Source organism: Sciurus carolinensis, chromosome 9 (genome assembly GCF_902686445.1).
Source record: "Sciurus carolinensis chromosome 9, mSciCar1.2, whole genome shotgun sequence".
Classification (NCBI taxonomy): Eukaryota; Metazoa; Chordata; class Mammalia; order Rodentia; family Sciuridae; genus Sciurus; species Sciurus carolinensis.
The window spans coordinates 65,639,480-65,661,157 of record NC_062221.1 but is presented as its reverse complement, the minus strand read 5'-3'; the positions used below and the strand labels follow the sequence as shown (position 1 = coordinate 65,661,157).

General features: G+C 37.0%; 1 protein-coding gene across 4 annotated transcripts in view; it reads left to right on the top strand.

Annotated features, from left to right (window-relative positions):
* Positions 1–19,440, top strand: part of LOC124992813 (sentrin-specific protease 5) — a 39,585-nt gene extending 20,145 nt beyond the window's left edge. For 2 of the 4 annotated variants that reach the window (XM_047564070.1, XM_047564071.1), the window contains 8 exons: positions 6,341–6,446; positions 6,590–6,728; positions 6,983–7,030; positions 9,351–9,428; positions 12,656–12,793; positions 16,193–16,276; positions 17,661–17,711; positions 19,021–19,440. In XM_047564070.1, coding sequence (XP_047420026.1) covers positions 6,341–6,446; positions 6,590–6,728; positions 6,983–7,030; positions 9,351–9,428; positions 12,656–12,793; positions 16,193–16,276; positions 17,661–17,711; positions 19,021–19,131 — 755 coding nt within the window. In that variant the 3' untranslated portion in view covers positions 19,132–19,440. The remainder of the gene's footprint in view (positions 1–6,340; positions 6,447–6,589; positions 6,729–6,982; positions 7,031–9,350; positions 9,429–12,655; positions 12,794–16,192; positions 16,277–17,660; positions 17,712–19,020) is intronic. The other 2 variants (XM_047564073.1, XM_047564072.1) reach the window with 2 other exon arrangements.
* The last annotated feature ends 2,238 nt before the right edge of the window (positions 19,441–21,678 follow it).

Below are 21,678 nucleotides of genomic sequence, written 5' to 3'. Positions count from 1 at the left end.
ATGTGAAATGATAATTCACTGTGATTTTAATTTGCATTTCCCTAAATGGTGAGCATCTTTTCATACAGTTGTTCATAATTTGTTTTCTTTAGAGAAATGTCCTTTGGGGGCCTTTTTGTTTTGTTTCCCTTTTTGTGCTGAGGATGAAAACTTACAGCCTGGACCATGCTAGGCAAGAGCTCTAACATTGAGCCACACCCCCAGCCCTACATTTAAATTTGGGTTATTTTCTTGCTATTAGTTATTGGAGCACACCACTTTTATCCCCCCTGTCCTGGGGTGTGGTGCAGATTTCAGACTGGTGTCAAATTTGTGGGCTCAAGTGATTCTCCTGCTTCTGCCTTCTGAGCAGGTGGGACAACAGGTACATGCCACCACACTTGGCTGTATAATCTTATATTGATAGAACATTTTGCACTTGATAGGAAACCCAGAATAAAAAACAGAAATTGAAGACAACTGAGCACAGTGACACATGCCTATAATCCCAGCAGCTCAGGAAGCTGAGGCAGGAGGATCATAAATTTGAGACCAGCCTGGGCAGTTTGGTGAGACCCTATCTCAAAATAAAAAGGGCTGGAAATGTACTCAGTTATATAATGTCCCCTGGCTTCAATCCCCAGCACTACCAAAAAATAAAAATAAAATAAAATAAAAACTGCCCTTGATGGTACATGTCTGTAGTTCGAACTACTCTGCAGACTGAGGCACAGGATCCCTTTAGTCCATGAGTTTGAGACATCCTGGGTAAAATGGTGAGACTGTCTCAAAAAAACAAAACTGAAAGAGCAGAAGAAGAAGAAAAAAAAAATTGAGAAGCCAGGCACAGTGGTCACACCTGTAATCCCAGAGACTCCAGAGGTTGAGGTAGGGGGATCACAAGTTTGAGGCAGGCATTGGGAACTTAGCAAGACTCTTCTCTCCAAATTTGAAACAAAAAAAAGAAAGAAAAGGGGGGTGGGTCACTGGGGATGTAGCTCAGTGGTAAAGCACTCCTGGATTCAGTCATCAGTACTGGGGTTGGGGGAAGAAACAAACCAATTTGACTCCATGACGTTAAAATCTTGGGACTGGAGGTGTAATTTGGGTAGTGCTTAGTGTGTGCTTGGCACACTTGAGGTCCTGGGTTCTGTCCCCAGCACCAAAAAAAGAATAAAAACAAATTTTTAAAAAATATGTATCAAATCACAAATTTTTATGTACCAAATCACAAATGAAAATGTTAGTTTAGCATGTATATCTTTTGAACCAAAAATTTAACTTTTTGCAAGTGTTTCCTAGGGAAAAAAAATAGACTAGCACAGATTAAGGGTTTTGTCCCATTGTTTAGATAGCAAAAAGTAGCTAAAAATCAATTTAAATGTCAGTGGGAAATTGGTTAAAATATGGCATGACCATTAAGAGACAGGCTGAGGTTGTGGCTCAGTGGTAGAGTGCTTGCCTAGCCTGTGTGAGGCACTGGGTTCGATACTCAGCACCTCGTATAAATAAAATAAAGGTCCACTGACAACTAAAAATTAAAAAAAAAATACTTCTTTAAAAAAAACAGAGATGAATAAGGAGGCAGAAGGTGAGTGCATAATCTCAAATTATAATTATCTGTAGTAATTAAAGCAAAATACTGCTAATATACGAACAAATCAGGACTAGAAAGATAGTCAAAGGTAGATGGAATTTCTTAACCACAGAAAAAAGAATGAATTGCTCAATAAATAGTATTAGATTACTAACTGAACTTACAGCCAAATTCATTCAGGTGGAAAGAACTACATAAGATACCATCTTTACTTTTTTCCAAAGAATTATATTAAAAATAACACATTAACAGTATAGAAGAAAACAAAGAGTTTAGAAGAAAACAAAGACTACTAGATCATTTTGAATGGATTTAGGGGAAAAAACTATAATGAATATATTGCTGGGTACAGTGGCCCACAACTGTAATCCCAGGAGGCTGAGGCAGGAAGATGGCAAAATCAAAGCCAGACTCAGTAAGTAAGTGAGGCCCTAAGCAATTTAATGAGACCCCTGTCAAAAAGAGGACTGGGGATGTGGTACCAAAACAAAACTGTAATGTATTGACTGGGAAAAAAAGCAGTTTCAAGAAAAAAATAGTGTGCCATTTACATATTCAAGAAATTTATGTTTGGGCTGAAAGAGTAGCTCAGCGGTAGAGGGTTTGCCTAGCATGCTTGAGTTCCTAGGTTCAATCCCCAAACACTGCCAAAAAGAAAATAAAAATACATTTTCAAAATCATGAAATTCACAAGGAATTACAAAATGACTTTGCACTTTATTTTAAAATGTTCATTGTCATTTATTAGGGGGAAAAACCTTCTATGTAAAGAGCTTGTCACCATTTATAAAATAAATATTAAACTCTTTGTTTTCTTCTATACTGTTAATGTGTTATTTTTAATATAATTCTTTGGAAAAAAGTAAAGATGGTATCTTATGTAGTTCTTTCCACCTGAATGAATTTGGCTGTAAGTTCAGTTAGTAATCTAATACTATTTATTGAGTAATTCATTCTTTTTTCTGTGGTTAAGAAATTCCATCTACCTTTGACTATCTTTCTAGTCCTGATTTGTTCGTATACTAGCAGTATTTTGCTTTAATTACTACAGATAATTATAATTTGAGATTATGCACTCACCTTCTGCCTCCTTATTCATCTCTCTCTGTTTTTTTTAAAGAAGTATTTTTTTTTTAATTTTTAGTTGTCAGTGGACCTTTATTTTATTTATACGAGGTGCTGAGTATCGAACCCAGTGCCTCACACAGGCTAGGCAAGCACTCTACCACTGAGCCACAACCTCAGCCTGTCTCTTAATAGTATTTTAAAATTTTCTAGGAGTTTCTCATTTTTATCCCAACGTGAATTTTGGATTTGTTTTGTAAATTGAAGAAAATAAGTATGGTTTTCACTTATAGTATTTGCAGAAAATGGCATTCTTAAAATAGACTTAATGTTTCTTAGATATTTCATACCTCTTTACTAATGGAATCTTTCCAAGGTGTGTATTGTATTTTGCATTTCTTTTTCTTTCTTTAAAGAAAGATTCTCACTCCTTTGCCCAGGTTGACCTTGAATTCAGGATTCTCCTGCCTCAGCTTTGCAAGTAGCTAGTAGTATAAGGTGTGTGAATAGTGCCCAGCCCAAAGTTATTTTTATAGAGAGAGTAGCAATTAACCTTGTTTTGGAGATGGCAGAGCATAAAAGTTAACAGCCCAGTGTCTCTACTTGCATAACCTACATAAGAATCTTAGTACTACTCTGTGCTAGTTAGGTGTCCTGAAGATAGTTACTTAATCCCTCTAAGCTTTTTTTTTTTTGCGGGGGGGGCGGTGGGCAGGTGCTGGGTAGAGTAGGGTAGAGCTGGGGATTGAACCCAGGGCCTCATACATGCTAGGCAAGTGCTCTACCATGAGCCACATCCCCAACTCTAGCAGAGTTATCTTGACAAAGAGGATAGTTTTAAGGATTAAATGAGATATGCAAGTGTTGTCTTATGATAAGTACTCTTAATTATGTTTTGTTTTACTTCCAGTACCAGTAGTGGGTGTGTTATCACTGAGACATTGTCATTCTTGTAGGGCCTCTCTACAACATAAGGAATCCATGTTTATCATTTGCAAGTGAAAACAAAAGTACAGATATAACAACTTAAAATCTTCATAATATTACCACCCAGAAATAATATTGTTAATAAAAATGCCTCTTTCCCATGATACTAGTTTGGAATTGGGGTTCATATCCCATTTGTACCCTGGCTTTTTGTGGTATTGGGGGCTGAACCCAAGCAGTACTCTGACACTGAGCTACATCCCATTTATTGAGACAAGAGTTTTACTAAATTACCAGGCCTGGCCCTCCTGCCTCAGCCCAAGCCACTGAGATTACAGGCCTGTGCCAGCATGCCTGGCTATCTGGTGTGCCTTTGGTAGAGAAGGCTGCTTTCTTATTTGAGGAGCTACAGTCAAGGTGGTGGGACCTACAGCTTAATTTTTTGTTGTTAGAGGCATTTTTTTCTATAAAACCTGTTCTTTAAATGCAGTTTCTCCAGTGTTGGGATTTGTTATCTTCCTTTAGGCCTGTTTTCCCATATAGACACAAGGCTATGCTTAGATCACTGTTAAGATATGAAACAGTAAACACTATAAACTATTCCTAGTTTAGAAGCCCCAAATTTTTGTTTCCTGAAATGATGAAGCTGGAATGGGACTACCTTCCGGTGTTCAGGATTTGTCTAAAGCCTACACCAGAACCAGGTGAAAGGAAGCAACCTTTTTCCTGTTTGCTGACTTTTGCTCTTGACAAGCCTTTTAAATTAGGAGCTACTGTGGTGGGTGATTAATAGGAGGAAATAGAGGTTTTACACTTCTGTCCCTCTCCCCAAACAAACCCAGCACACCATTCCCAGTACTCTGTTTTGATCTTTCCTGTTTGTTTTGAATTAATGCATAGCAGAGGCAATTCTTAAAAAGTTTTCCAGGGAACTGGGTAGGATATGTGGCTAATATATTGTCCTCATTTTTCCCATCTCAACTCAGCCTGATAGCAGTGTATTGCGCTCTCTCTGCTCAGCATCAGTGAACAGTGCCTATTATGCCTCTGCTTTTGTGAGCCTCTAAGCCTTTCTTCAGCTTCTTTGTATTTACTTAGAAATAATGTCCTGGACTGGACATGGTGACACATGTCTATAATCCCAGCTACTTGGGAAGTTGAGACAAAATTGTAAATTGGAGGCTTAGCAGTTTAGAATAAAAATAAATAGGACTGTGGCTTAGTGGGAGAACACCCCTGGGTTCAATCTCTGTATCACCTAAAAATAAATAATGTCCCGGTTTTATTTTCTAGAGCCTTTTTAGGTACGTTTCTTCAATGGAACCTTCCGGGAAAGCCATTAAATGCATATATAGGGTTGGGGCATAGCTCAAGGTAGAGTTTATGCCTAGCATATGAGGTCTTGGGTTCCATCCCCAATACCACAAAAAAAAGAAAGGGAAAAAAAAAAAAAAAAAGCATGGTAGCACACACCTGTACAGCAACTCAGGAGGTTGAGGCAAGAGGATCCCAAGTTCAAGGCCAGCCCCAGCAATTCTGCAAGACCCTGTCTGGAAAAAAACAAAAAGGACTGAGGAGGTAGCTCCATGGTAAAACACCCCTGGGATCAATCTCCAGTACTAAAACACAAAACAAAATAAAACATGTATATATGTGTATGTATATACATACTACTTAAATTGATTTGAAGACTACCCTCAAACTTGCCATCCTCTTGTCTCAGTCTCCTGAGTTGCTGGGATTGCAGGTGTACATCACTGCACTCAACTAAATTGTGACTTAGGCAGATTTAACAAGGTGATTTAGACTTTAGATGTAATTTAAAAGTCATAAAAATAGTGTTATATAGGACCATCTGTGGCATAGTTCCAGCCCTAACATTAGCCAGTCTTACTAATATTCCTATTCAGTGTTGATAGTTACTCTTTCAAATAAATCCTGGCTTTGTGTATGTGCATGTGGTACTGGGGATTGAACCCATGAGTACTTAACCACTAATCCACATCCCCAGCCCTTTTTATTTATTTTGAAACAGGATCTTACTAAGTTGCGTGGGACCTCCCTAAGTTGCTGAGGTTGGCCTTGGAGTTGCAATCCTCCTGCCTCAGCCTCTGGAGTCTCTGGGATTACAGGCATGTGCTGCCACCACCGCTGGCATCCCTAGTCCGTTTTATTTATTCTTTCTGTGTGTGTGTGATAGGATCTCCCTCAATTACCCCAAGGTGACGATGAACTTGCAATCCTGTTGCCCCAGCATTGCAGTGCTGGGGTTGCAGGTATGCACCATCGCAACCAACTAGATGTCTTTTGGTTTTTTTGAATCGGGATCTCCCGTGTAACCCAGGGTGTCCCAGACTGGTGGGTTCAAGCAGTCCTTCTGCCTAAGCCTCTAGTAGCTGTAACTATAGGCACATACCATTGTCCCCAACTTTTTGGATATTACTCTTAATGAGATAGGATTCATCCCCAAGGTTGAGTTATAGAAAGGCATCAATCTTTAGTTTTAGCTAATTCCTCTGACAATTCATTGCTAGTTTAAAAATCCACTGTAAAATGATGCCACAGAACTTTTCTCTAGATTAGAATGGTGAGGGCCTAATCTACTATATTTTGTTTAATAATGTCATAACTTGTAAAAGATTTCCTTATACAGAGGGTACTCCTATGTTATAATATAGTCTTAAGTATGTGTTAAGTGTTATTTATAAGTTAAGTATTGAGAGAAAATGGTTTGTTTTTCCCTCTTAACTTTTCTTTCTTCCTTTATTTAAGGATTCCTAGATGAGGTTATGAAAAAATATGGAAGTTTGGTCCCACTCAGTGAAAAAGATGTCCTTGGAAGACTAAAAGATGTCTTTAATGAAGACTTTTCCAATAGGTATGCCAGTGGTGAAAGTTAAGTCCTTGAAAATAAAATGATTGGCATGTGTGATTTTTCTCTTGAATTAGGAGAAAAAGGGTACTTAATAATGCATTGAGTAGAACTCATGTTTATCTTTTCTTTCAAAATCTTTGTTTCAGAAAACCATTTATCAATAGAGAAATAACAAACTACCGGGCCAGACATCAAAAATGCAACTTTCGCATATTCTACAATAAACATATGCTGGATATGGATGATCTGGCAACCTTGGATGGTCAGAATTGGCTGAATGACCAGGTTAGTATATTGCAGGTTCTCAGTGTAGAAAAGTTACAGAGGATGTTGGTCAATAAAATATTATATTGGGACTGGCCTCACAGTTACTTTTATTAATCAAATATTCTTTATTCTGTACTAAAGTGACTCATCCATTAACGCCAGGATCCCAAAGCTTTATTGTTACAAGTATTCTTGTTATTCAAAATGTTATTTATTCTGCTTGGGTTGTTTTGAATTGTATAGGGTTAGTAAATTGGTATTACTTTTTATAGGTCATAAATATGTATGGTGAGCTGATAATGGATGCAGTCCCAGACAAAGTAAGTGAAAACTTCCTCTTCAGGAGATTCTTGTATATTAAAAATGAGTAATTTTTTATTTCCAAACTTTATTTAATAATTCCTTATATATTTTTTTAAAAAGGGCTATATTATGTATATACACATTTATGTATTTATATGTTTACATGAACTTAGGGATATCCTATTACAAAATTTATTAATATGTATTTTTAATAATTTATGTGTATGTTTGGTACTAGGGATTGAATCCAGGGATGCTTTATCACTGAGCCACATCCTGGCCCTTTTTCTTTTTTACTTTGAGATAAGGTACTCACTAAGTTGCCAAGGCAGGCTTGGAATGTTTGATCCTCCTGCTTCAGCATGAGAAAGTCACAATGCTAATGTTTTCTTATTTATGTCTAGGTAGGTATGTTTATTGATAAGGGGACTTTTTTTGTTTATTGATAAGGGGACTGAGGAGAAAGATTTATGACTTTGAGGTCAGCCTGGGCAACTTGGCGACACCCTGTCTCAAAATAAAGAATAAAAAGGACTGGGGATTCAGCTCAGTGAAAGTGCTCTTGGATTCAGTTCCCAATACCATAAATCAATCAATTAATTAAAGTCTTACCCTCTTTATAAAAATGTACAATAGTATTCATCTTCACTTTTTTTTTTTTTTTAACTGTCAAACCTGTGGTACTCAATTCACTCAAACCCCATTAGCTCTAAATTCTCTTAAGAGCTTTGTTACATATTAAAACTTTTAAATTCGATTAATTTTTTTTTTTCTGAAAACTCAAATACCTGATGAGTAGCAGAACTTTCCAAGTACTTAAATCTCATAACTTAACTATTCAGGAGGCTGAGGCAGGAGACTCTCAAGTTCAAGATCAACCTGGGCAGGTTAGCAAGACCCTGTCTCATAAGAAGACTAAAAAGAGCTAGGGATGTGGCTCAGTGGTAGAACACCTCTGGGTTCAGTCCCCAGTCCTGCATAAACAAACAAACAAAAAACTTAAACAGATAAATATAACTAATCTCAGATGCTAGTACCATTTGTCACTGTAGAAAACATTCCACTTAAATAATCATAAATTCATTATGCATTATAAATTCAAATCATGAAGCTATATTGGATTGTTTTGTGAAATGCTCTTAATCATCAAAAAGTTTAAATCTAAACACATTCAGACTTTTAGCATGAAAGTATTAATTTTAGGAGTTTAATTTATCTTCATTATTTATACATTTAATTCTAAACCTTCATGGACTTAAAAGGACATTTACTAAGGCAGTGGTTCTCAAGATGTGGTCCCCAGACCAGCAGTGTCAGTATCACCTGGGGAAATGCACATTCTTAGATCCCAGCTCATACCTATTAAATCAGAAACTGGAATTGGATCCTAACAGTCTTATGTTTTAGCAAGCCCTCCAAATGATTCTGATGAACAGAGTTACAGAGTCACTGCTTTAGAGATAACGTCACAGGTTCTTTTTTATGCAGGTTAAGCTGAATAGTTTTCATTGAATGTGCATTAGAATCACGTGGAAGGTTTGTAAAACCAGATTGCTAGTTTGTGCTAAAATGTAGCAGCTCTGGAATTGGGCTGAGAATTTGGATTTTGAACAAATTCCCAGGTGATACCAATTCTTCTGGCCTGATGACCACATCCTGAGAACCATACACTAAGGTAATAGTCTTAGCAACTAAAGTGAGTCTGAGTTAGAGCCAGTGCTTCAAGACCGTGTTATGGACTAACTCAAATGAGCCAATACCACTTAATAAGCCAAAATCTGAATCCAAGGAGGTGGGACCTGATACTCTGTATGGCCAGGGTAATTTTGGGTACTAGAAATGATTGTGCTAAGGCCTTCTTGTAGATGTATGGGAGTCTTCAAATCCACATCCTTCAAATGGAGAGTTTTATAATCCGTATTAATAAGTTCATGGTATTGGTTGCCTCATTTTTTTCAGAGCATATTTCAGTTGTTCAGTCTTTCAATTTATTGGAGAGATTTGTCAATTGACTTCTCTACTTGATTTGATTGGAGTAATCTCATTACTGTCCCACTGACAATAGACCACACCTGAAATTTTTCTAATGAAAAATTTAAACCGAATTTTCTATAAATCAAGTACTAGATTTCCTATATTTTGATTACTATTTTAAGAAATTTTTCCTCTGATTTTTGTCTATTTTATGTTGGAATATTTTTATTTAAAAATTTTAAATATCTATGTATTTTTTAATTAGTTTGTGTTCAGATATTTTAAAAATTTCATTTTCCTTTGGAATTAAGTCTGGGCATAGCCTAATGTAATCTGGTTGCTTGTATTTGGTGTCTGTTTTAGGTTCATTTCTTCAACAGCTTTTTTCATAGACAGCTGGTAACCAAAGGATATAATGGAGTTAAGAGATGGACTAAAAAGGTATTAAATCTTTTTATTCTAAATTTGAAATGGGGATTAATCTCTTTGAGTGGAAAGAAAATTTTAATGCCAATATGATGTTACTTAGAAACTTTTTGATGTGATAGTTTTTGTTGTTGTTGTTATTGTTTTGTTTTGGTACCAGGGATTGAACCCAAGGGTACTCAACTACTGAGTCACATTCCCAGACCCCTTGAGACAGAGTCTCACTTAGTTGCTTAGGGCTTCACTTAGTTGCTGAGGCTTGCTTTGAACTTGTAATCCTCCCGAGCCACTGGAATTATAGGCATGTACTACTGCACCCAGGGATAGTTTCTCTTTTAATCTCATTGTTTAATTGTGGGGTTAAGACAGGAGGATTGCAGCTTCAAGACCAGCCTTGCAACTGAGCAAGGCCTAAGCAATTTAGTGAGACCCTGTTGTTGAAATTAATGGGGGCAGAAGATGGGTCATGGAAACCCCAAGAATCCAAATAAACACTCAGAGACTATTTGGCTCTATCTCCAAGGCAAAAAGTTTACTTCTACATGCAGAAGGGTGTGCAGCAATCAAAATTGAAATTGGTAAAATTGGCTTTTATCCCTGACATAGGGGTACTTGGCCATTGCACATTGGTCAGGGCTCACTGCACCATCTTGGATGCAAATTATTATCGAGGAAATACTAACTTCAGAAAGACAGCTGGGTTGCCAGAAAATAGCAGCCTAAGAAGTTAACTAAAATGAAGTCTCTTTGGTTTGACAGAAAAGACTTGTTTTTCCCTCAAAAAGAAGGACCATTGTCTATTTTATTTACTATAGATTGAATATTCCCTACTCAAGATGCTTGATTTTGAATTTCAGAATTTTTTTCATTTTGGAATATTTTCATATTTATAATGAGATATCTTGGGGATGAGACCCAAGACTAAACAAGAAATTCATTTGTGGTTCATATATACCTTATGCACATAATCTGAAGGTTAAGTTTTATGTAGTGTTTTTAGTACATATGTGTTTTTTTTAATTCTTTTTTTAAATTATGTTTTTTGCAGTGCTGGGGTTTGCACCCAGGGCATCATGCATGCTGGGCAAGTGCTCCACCATTGAGTTACACCCCTAGTCTCTGTGATTGGGTTTAGACTATGACCCATAACATAAGTTCATGTGCAGAATTTTCTACTTGTGGCATCATCATGCTAAAGTAATGTTGAATTTTGTAGCATTTTGGGTTTCAGAACTTTAGATTAGGGATGCTCAACCTATATTTCATTCTTACTAGGATTTTTGTTGTTGTTGTTGTTTTTGTTTTATCTTGTTTTGTTTTGTTTTGTTTTCTTAGTGATGCTGAGGACTGAACCCAAGGCCTTATAAATGCTAATAACTAAGCAATCCCTTTACCATTGAGCTGTACCCCCAGCCCTACATTTTCTTTTGGCCATCTCCCTCAACCCCAGATTTATAAATATAGAAAATGAAAAGCAAAAACACTAAAGTGCTTTGCTTTAAGATCATATAGACTGATAAAAGATTTATTTATAGCACAACATTATCTGATTATGTTATGGGGTGCAACTTAAGAACAGACCGATCACCACTGAGAAGTCCAAATTTGAGAGTCTTTATTAAGCCGGCCAGCTGACTGTCTCACACAATGCCCCAAAAAATGGCTGTTGGGAGAACAGCCCCAACCACAGGTTTGTAGGGGTTCTTATACCAAAAATCACATTAATCATAAGTGTCTGTTGCTATGATTCAGAATTACACATTAACATCATGAGATCATCAACAGAGGGAGAAGTGGATCAAAATGACCCTTACGTAGGTACAAACTAAAGAATGGTTACTAACATCCACACAATCACTGTTCACATGGTACATTGTTTAGGAGCAATAGGAATCAAAAGAGAGCAATGTTTCTTTACATAGGAATTATTCTGAATTGTTAAATATGTCACACTAAGTAACTGATGATGGGCACAGAGGTGGGGTGTTCCCATGGGAGAAACTTATTTCCTACATAACATGGAGTTTCAGAGCAAAATGGAATCTGTTTAGTCATTTCCCTTAGAGTCTGGCCTATAACATTCTCATGGAGCCAGATCTGTCAGCCCATCACAATTATCAGAAAGCAAGAAGGAAGACTTAAAAAATTAGTTTTTAAGAATCTGATATATTTTAAAATGATATTGTAATTGTTTTAACCCAAGGAATCACTAATAGAAGTACTTTAAAAAAGAAATTAATTCACTCTTTTATGGATGTTTAATGGAGCATCTGTTATCCAAGATATAACTGGAATTTTGAGTAGAATAGCAACTATTTCTAACTTGTAAAGGATATGTTAGGATTGTAAAGGATGTATTCAGATATAAAGGGTATGTAAATATTACTAAGGATGTTTTCAATTTTAACATCTGAAAGACAAGGTAGTAATAATGATAATAGCTAATATTTATTGACAGCCTACAATATTCTTCCTAAAATGCACAGTTCTGTGCATTTTTCAAGTACTCTTATTCTCAACAATATCATAAGGTAGGTATTATTGCTTTCTGCATTTTATAGTTGAGGAAATCAAGGCACAAAAGAGGCTAAGAAAATTGCCAAAGTTGTCTAACCAAGAGTGAAAAAGCCACAATTTGAACTTAAACAAACTTGTTTCAGAGCTCATGATATTAACTACTATACCAAATCCATAGAAAGATGGAAGACTTAGACCCTTTGCTGTTTTCTAATACCATGGTTATTTCCTAAGGTGTTAAGTCTAGGTCAAAATATGCCCAAGAAAATTACCACCAAGGCATGGTGGTAACACACCTATAATCCCAGTGACTTGGGTGACTAAGGCAGGATTGTGAGTTTGAGGCTAGCCTGGGAAACTTAATGGGACCCCGTCTCTAAGTAAAAGTAAAAAGGACTGGGGATATGTAGCTTATTAGTAGAATGCCTTTGAGTTCAATCCCTGGTATCACAAAAAAAAGAAAAAAGACAAGAAAAGAAAAATGTAAGCCATTTGATAAAACACGGTTTTAGTGGGTTAAATGAAAAATAATACTTTCTCATTTTTCTTATTGTGTGTTACAGCTTAGTAGTTATAAGCATGGGCTGTAAAAACAAGACCTGGGTTCAAATTCTTGCTCACACTGCCTACTTGTATGTCCTGGGGCAGGTCAGAAGTCAATGGAAGCTGCTGTGTGTCGTTGGTTTTGTGATGACAGCTGCATTTCCTTCTCTTTTCTTTATTAGGTTGATTTGTTTAAAAAGAGTCTTCTGTTGATTCCTATTCACCTAGAAGTCCACTGGTCTCTCATTACTGTGACACTCTCTAATCGAATTATTTCATTTTATGATTCCCAAGGCATTCATTTTAAGTTTTGTGTAGAGGTAAGTTAATATCCTGCCTATTTTTTTCACTTTATTTGTGATTGACCCAGTCCCAACTTAGTTCTAGGTAGAACAGCAAAAGTCAGTACTGTAGAGGAACAGTTTCTATTGTGAAAATCCTCTAAACTCTTTGTAAAGAAAAGAACTATAAGAGGGCTCCTCAGGTGAGAGGCAGCTATTCAAGATCAGGATCCCCTTCTGAGATACATGCCCTAATTTGGTTTTGTCACCCTACCCGCCCCCCTTTTTTCCCTTCCCCTTAAAAATGCTTTTTAAATTTTTTTTTTTTTTTTTTTTTTTTTGAGCCGGTCTTGCTAAGTTGCTGAGGGTCTCACTAAATTGCTGTGGCTGGCCTTGAACTTGTGATCCTACTGCCTCAGCCTCCCAAGTCGCTAAGATTACAGATGTGCATCACCACTCTCATGTCCCTAGCACTGTTTTTAAAAAAGCTGTAATTATATTGGTTTAGGAATAGACAAATAGATTGGAACAATATGAAGAATGCAGAAAAAACTCATGCATATTTGGAAATTTAGTATATGATGAAGTTGGGAAAAGATAGGTTATTCAGGTAAGACACTGGGAAAATTCACTGTCATTTAGAAAAGTAAAATATAGATCCTTACTTCATACTTACACTAATTATAAAGACATTTCAAAATGTATAAATGTATTCTACTGTTATGTAAAATTAATTAGAACAAATAAAACATTTTTTAAAAAGAAACATTTCAAATGGATAAATACCTACCTGTAAAACAAAACTAAAAGCATTTGAATAAAATATAAAAGATACTGTGTTCTTAGAATAGGGAATGTTTTCTTACACAGAACCCTACCCCAAAAAAGAGACATAAGGAATAGTTTGATAAATTTAACCATGTCATAATTTAAAACTTCTGAGCCAAGTGTGGGGATATGAACCTATAATCACAGCAACTTGGGAGGCTGAAGCAGGAGGATAGCAAGTTCAAGGCCAATCTGGGCAATTTAGCAAGACCCTCTCTCAAAATAAAGTTTAAAAGAAGGGCTGGGGATGTCGTACAATCATAGAGGACTTGGGTAGCATGTACAAGACCATGGGTTCAATCCCCAGTACCACCAAAAACAACACAATATAGTAGTTCCCTGCATCCTAATGGAGAAAGATCTACAAGACATAACTGAGTTTTTAAAAGCCAGATGTGCACTGGGTGCAGTGGCACATGCCTATAATCCCAGTGGCTCACGGAGCTGAAGCAGGAGGATTCCAAGTACAAGGCCAGCCTCTGCAGCTTAGTGAGGCCCTAAGCAACTTTGCAAGTCCCTGTCTCAAAATAAAAAGGGCTGGGGGTGTAGCTTAGTGGTAAATTGCCCCTGGGTTAAATCCCCACCTCCACCAACCCCCAAAAAAAGCCAGTTGTGGCAGAATGGTATAATCTGCTTATGGGGAAAATGCATTTATGTGTGCTTGTATGTTTGTGTATTTATACACACACACACTTGTATGTAATATGCAAAGACTTATGCACAGTGGCATATACCTGTAATCCTAGCTCTGTAGGAGACTGAGGGAGGAAGATTGCTTCCAGGAGTTCAATGCCAGTGTGGGTAATATAGGGGGACCCACTTTCTAAAAAAAAAAATTCATGGAATGGGTGCTTACAATTTTGATTTTAGTAATTGCTTTTGGATAAGTGTAGAACGGAGTAGAACTAATAAAGGAATTTCACCTTATTTCGGTTATTCTAATTTTTATTAACAAAAAATATATTTATTTAGTTTAAATGTATAAATTTAAAATTTTAAATATATGCAACACATGTTTGTATATATAAATTTTGTATATTTGTTATGATATATAAATATAATATATTTAAATATATTTATATTTAACATTTAATTTAAAAATTAAGTATAAACAAAACTAAGATCAAGTTTTCAAAATCTATGTTTGTGGTTTTAAGAAATCCAGAAAAAAAAAACCTACTGTGGAATCTTCCTGGGCCCAGAGTGCTCTAACTCAGTACAGAAGAGTTAGTCCATATCAGATGTGATTGTGTTTTCCAGTTCACTTTGTTTAATTCCTTTCCCATCTCACATCCTTCACTTGTCAGAGCCTGTCACTGCTGTTTCTTCCCTGGACAAATAGGGAAAAACAAACAAGGAGAGCAGGGGTGTTGTGAAAATCATTTCATCTAGGAAATACTATCCCAGGCCTCTGCTTTGTGTCAGGCACTGACACTGGGGAGTCAGAGAAGGTTTAGACAGTTGCCTTCATGGAGCCAATGATAGTTAAACAGGATTTGTTTATGAAACAGGCTGTTGATTTCTAAGTCAATTCTGGATTATTAAGGCACTTGGTTCTTCTGCACAGTTATTAAAAAATTCATCTTCTGAATTTTTGCCCAGGTCCTGCAGAGGTCCCATTTTTAAGGTCAAATTATAATTGGCTAATAACTTGGCACATTTGGAAAAAGACCCTGAGAGCCAACTTGTTTGGGGTGATAGCTAAAAGTCATTTAAAGCCAATCAGAGTCATCTAAGCAGGGGAGGCTAGGCAGTTTTTTTTAAGGAGGTGTGAAGGTCATAAAAGTGGCTCTGAAGGAGACTTGGGGGCCTGTATTTCCAAAGAGTTGATGAAAAATGTTATTAAAATTCCCAAATATGTAGATTCTCTGAGAGCAAGGACTTCAACAGCTTTCTTTATCACTATACCCAGCACTCAACACATTATAAATGCTCAGTCATTGTTGGTGTAGGGCAAGTCTTTTTTGCCTTTATTCTATGTGTAATTTATTTATACTTGTTATTCTGAGAACTTGAAGTTACTTGTTTGGAAGAGCAATATGCAGTCATAACCTCTGATGTTACCCTTGATATAGAGAGAAATATGCACAAAGAGGTTGAGGGCATTATGGATATTTTGAAACTTCAGCAGTCTTTATCATGGTAGAAATTTCAGTAGTGGACTTGACCATATTCAGTATTCAGAATGTTCTTGCCATCTTCCAAACTAAGGAATCCATCTACAGCTACATGTTTTTCATTTAGTTTTAGTTAATGATTTCTGCCTTGGGTTTCTTCCTTCTCTTCAGCTCTGGCACTGATTAAAACTTTCTTTCGTCTTGCCAATTTACTGCTGGAAAAGGTGGCTAACCATCTCAATAAATGTTGTAATTAAGTAAACACCAGTGCCCACACTCTTGAGTGCATACCTTGAGCACAGGAGGTCTGAATCCTCTTTAACAATATGAAAGCTCTGAAATAAAGTTCTAGCTCTAACTCTTTCGTGCACACACTGCCCGATTTTGTGGGGCCACAGTTGCGGCTTCCTTTGCTTCTACCTGCTGTGGGCAGGTTTCATTTTTCACCAACTCATGGAACACAGCATCTGTGTTGTGGTTTCTTTTTAACCAGAATATAAGAAAGTATTTGCTGACTGAAGCCAGAGAAAAAAATAGACCTGAATTTCTTCAGGGTTGGCAGACAGCTGTTACAAAGGTAAGTATGTGATACAAATGAAACTTGGGCATGTCCAGGGGAGGGAATGATCCAAGGGGTGATTGTGTGTAACAGCATTGGAAGACTGCTGACAGAGACCAAGAAGAGCCTAGAGGAGGCTCTAGGGAGGCAACTCAGAATAAGCCTATTTAGTACTTTGTCATCTGGCTACTCAGTTGCCCATTGCTTCCTGTAATCAGGTAACTTGAGTCCTTTCATCCCTGGGACAGTTGCTAATGATATAGTTGCTCTGCTGAAAAACAAATTTTGGTTGGGGGGTTTGGCACCTACTCTTGCCTCATGGCTCTTATAGACTCAGAGAAATGCTAAATGACTATTTGGGTTCACTATGGGTGCAAGAGCACTGGGCTACTTTTCAGGCATATCCCCAGTTCTTTAGTCTGAGGACAATATGGATGCAGCCCTATGTTTGGCTTATAGACATTAAAGCTATTTATGGGCCAGAGTGCCTGTCTCTCAATCCTGTCATGAACACCAGTATCAACAATTTAGTCATTATTTTATTGTTTACAATGTGTTTTTGTGTAATGATATCATTTGATCCTTACAACCCAAGAGGTAGATGGTCATTTAAAGATGAACAGCATCTTTATTTTACAGATGAGAAAACTGAAGTGTGACCTTCCGTAAAAGACATCAGAACTATTGGTAGAGGCAGGTCCTTGAACTCAGTTCTGTCTTAATCTTTGACCCAGCATTATAGACAGAGTCTTGAAACAACCTTTAACCCAATCTCAAAGGGATCAACCTTGAACTAAACCACATACTAAATTTTAAAATTAAGCTCAAGTTTTCTGTTTCTAATAATCTAGTATACCAGTTCAAACCAGAACTGAACTTGTAAATTTTCTAAATTTACCAGCTAGAATTCTAGGTATTCTAAATTTAGCCAATATCTTTCATATTCCTACTTAATGCAGTCATTTTAGAAGTTTATTCTTTACCTTCATGATTCTTTCAAAGAATAGGACAGAATTATGTAATATGAGATGAAAAGTGAAGACTGCTAAGCAGAATTGTTACCATCTAAGTGTTCAGAGTCCAGGCAAATGTTCTCTGATCCACAGTTCCATCTTTACTTGTCAGAGAACTGACTGCAAAGCTAAGTATCCCTATAGATGTTTTTAAAAGAGTTTTTATTTCATTTCCCATATTTCCCACATTTTATAAGTTGTGGTTGCCATTTTGATGACTCTTTTTATGTGGCCAGATGCCTTTATAAAATAAACACGATGATACCAGCTGTCTGGACAGACACAGTTTTCCTGTCCCTTGCTCTTTTGTCATAAAATAATGTTTCTTATCTGAAGAGGAGAGGAGTACTTGGTCTTATTTTAATATAACCTTTTTGTTTTTCCCTCAGTGTATTCCACAACAGAAAAATGACAGTGACTGTGGAGTCTTTGTGCTCCAGGTAAAGAAATACTGTATATTTGGTTTTGTTTTGTTTTGAATTTACAGTATGTGACATAAGTTTGTTGTGTTCAGAAAGGGAGAAGGCAGTCCCTTTATGTGTATATGGTATTGGGTACAGGTAACAGACTACTTTTCTTCTACCCCCTTTGTTGTTGAGATGCAGTAGTGCATTTTCAGGTGTTATTATTAAGAACTACATCTCAAGCCAAGAATGGAAAATAGAGATCATCCATGTCTTATCAGAGATTAGTAGTGAGCTACACTGGAGACTGACTTGGATTTGTTTGTTTCATAGATCATTGGCATTTACAGGATTAACTTAAAAAAATAAAAATAAAAACAAAAACAACATTGGCAGGCTGGGTATTGTGGTAGATGCCTGTAATCCCAGTGACTGTAGAGGCTGAGTGAGGTGGAAGGATTGGAAGTTTGGGGCCAGCCTGGGCAACTGAACAAGACCTTGTCTCAAAAATATAAAAAGGGTTGGTGATGTAGCTTAATGATAGCTAGCTTCTGGATTCAATCCCCAGTACTGAATAAATAAATAAAATTAATGATTGGGTGTCAAAGACCTGCTAGTTGCCTGCCAGTGTTTTTTGTTTTTGTGTGAGGTTCTGGGATTTAACCTAGGAGTGCTTTACCACTAAGCTACATCCTCAGCCACCACCACTACCTCCCTTTTTTTCTTTTAATTTTGAGACAGGGTTTCACTAAGTTGCCAAAGCTGACCTTGAACTTTTGATCCTCCTGCTTCAGCCTTCCGAGTTGCTGCGATTACAGGCCTGCTCCACCATGCCCAGAGAGTAATTAGATTTTAAATAAAGGTCACATTTAGAAACTGTCACCCCATGGTCTCTGGGTGTCTTAAAGGGCAATGGAAAATTTTCTGTTATATATATATTTATGAAGGAAATTATCTAATCTACAAAATTTAGAGATTTGCAAGGATCTTGGAAGATTGGTTTATTCATATACCTCATAAATGTTTGGGGTTTGTAAACAGATTTAAGTTCCCAAAGGCTATGTAATACCTGCATTTTCAGCAGATTGTATTTTGAGAAGAATTATAGCCTCTTCATCAGATTAGTGCTTTTCACAATATTTGGGGGTGGAGGGAAGGGTGATCCCTAGCTATACACTTGCCTGAAAAGCAAACTATGATTTGGAGATAAATGTTGTAAAACACCATATTGTCACAAGCGTCTGTAAATGTTATAATGCAGTCTTAGACTCTATCAGGTCTGCATGTGGTGCTGGGCTATTGCACAACCCCACATGCCACTTATGTGTTTCTGGGACCTTTGCAGTACTGCAAGTGCCTCGCTTTAGAGCAGCCTTTCCAGTTTTCACAAGAAGACATGCCCCGTGTGCGGAAGAGAATTTACAAGGAGCTGTGTGAGTGCCGGCTGCTGGACTGACTCAGCAGTGCTCTGCAAGTCTGACCAAGTTGGAACAGATGGTTTGTTACTTGAATCTCCAAACACTTATTTGAATTTTTACAAATATTCAGATCAGTGGTGTTGGGCCACTATTGTTACCTCAAATTTATTTTTTGCCCTTATTCATTTCTCCAATTACCATGTACTTTTTTTAATGTTCAGTTTGGTTTCATTTTTAATTTTATGGATTCCTCGCGTCCCTCCCATATTTAATATTTATTGTCCAAACGCATGCATATAGACAGAGCATGCAATGAAGAGTATTAAAAAAAAAAAAAAAAAAAAAAAGCCTAGTAGATTTGGTGCAGCTTTTGAAACTTAGTTAGTGTGAACTGAATACAGGTTTAAAATTTAATCTCAGAACCTAAAAATGCAAATGTTTTTGATACAGCATAACTTGGAGTAGTCTGTGTTCCCTAGGGCCTAAAGGGTAGCTTGGAGTGGTTTTGACAAAGCCCGTTCAGTTTTGCTTTTACCAGCAGCACCTTTCACTGACTTCCCTCTCCAAGGGAGTCTTAGAGAGTGAGATGCATTCCTTTTGAAGGGTGAGATGGAAGTTGGCTATAAAGTGATGGGGTGTGTTCTGTTCATGGAGGCATGCTTGCAAGCAAGGAGTCTGCTTTGGGAAGAGTTGATACGGTATGAGAAAAAGCAGTGTCTGGGGCCAGTTACCTTAACAAATGAGATTTCAGTCCTGGTCTTAGGAATTACAATGCATAGCCTAAATCTTATAAAGGCTTTTTCTGCAACATTTAATTCCCTGGATTTTTCTGATTTTGACCTTTGCAAAAACTTGGTATCTGTCAAACCAGTGGTCAAACAAATGAGATTGAGACTTTCGAGAAGTAATTTATAAGTTGTTACTTTCCTTATGTTGCCTCCTATATGAAAGAAATTAAGATTTACTGAATACATTTCTATTTCTAGTGTATCTGAAATATAAACATTCAAAATTGATGGGTGACTTCTTTTGCAGATGCATGGGTAGAAGAGGGAAGGTAATAAAGAAAGCTTGGTTTCCTAGGAGTACAGTAATGTATTAAAATTGTTTCCCTCCTCTCCAGGGATCTCCTTACATTCAGGGTTCATTTGGCTTCTGCACAACCAATCCTGACATTTCAGCATGGGAGTTACTTTTTTCCCTTCTGTTGAACTTCTATCATCAAGGGACAGGCTGTAATGTGGCCCTTTCCTTATACTTAGCTGCATTGGGATGAAAGTAATGGATTTTACATCTTTTTTCTGACCTTTTTTGACATATTTGAAAGGAAAGGAAGTAAGGAAAGACACATGTTCAACTACCCAATTATTTTTTCTGAAGGAAAATATATTGGTAACAAATTAAGTAAATGGCTGAAGACACTTGAATTTATGCCTGGTTAGGTGTGTGAGTGTTGAAAAGAAAAAGCTAAAATACCTAACTTGGCTGTAAGTTGTGATTGAGACAAGGCTGACTGCCAGCAATTGATGGTTAAGTCAGACCGTGTTTACATGCTTATGCACGTAAATGACTATTGACACTGGGAAACAACCTCTCCCAATCCCTCCAGACTCACACGCCTTAGTATAAATCAGGTCAGTATTTCTTACTGTGTGTTGGGGTCATTAAAGACTGGAAGTAGAGGCACTTTAATGCTACTATAGGTAAGGTTGTCACCATTAGGAAAGATGAGAATTTATAGTGAGGAGATGTTGTCTTAACGTTTCCAGACATAATTATGCAAACATGGGATATTTCAAAATTTATGAGAAGTTGGTTTTCTTTTTGTTGTTGTTGTTGTTGTTTTGTTTTTGTTTTTGTTTTTTTGGTGGGGTTGTACCAAAGTAGCTAGTAAGTAAGTAGGCTGTTGACTCCAAAATGCCTCATACTTCAAAATGAGGGAGTATCTCACTTCCCCACTGACAAAGTCATCATGCAGAAAACAGAAAATTCTGCAAAAATAAAATATTTTTTCCTTTTTTTGGGTTTTTTGTTTTTGTTTGTTTGTTTGTTTGTTGGCAGTGCTGGGGATTGCTAGGCAAGTGCTCTACCATTGAGCCACATGCCCAGCCCTCCTTCAACAACCTTAATGCCCAGAGCTTGAGTTGCCACTTCTTCCAGTGTGAGATATGGTCATCATATCAGCACTGGGTCATGCACGAATGATCATAGAAACCTCAAGTGAGCTGTCCATATCTAGTTACTCTTTCACTTCCAACATCATAGGGCACCCTGAGGTGCACTGCCTGGCATGGTTTAGCCTAAATGTTGAATATTTCAGTCTGTTTTTAAAATGTTTCTGTCAATCATGAAACTTGGTTTCAGCACATTTAATTGCTTTTTCTTCTTGTAATTAGATATAAACCTCTATTTAGCTAAAGTCCTAGGTTAGTCCTTTGACCTGATGTTTGCAGTAATTGCTTCCTTGCAACAAAGGCGTTTTTGAAATATACTCTGGGCTGTTGGTGAAAAGACACTGCTTTACCATCGTTTGCCTGGCAATGAACCGTCTGGCTTCCCACAAGACAGACAGACCTCATGGTTTG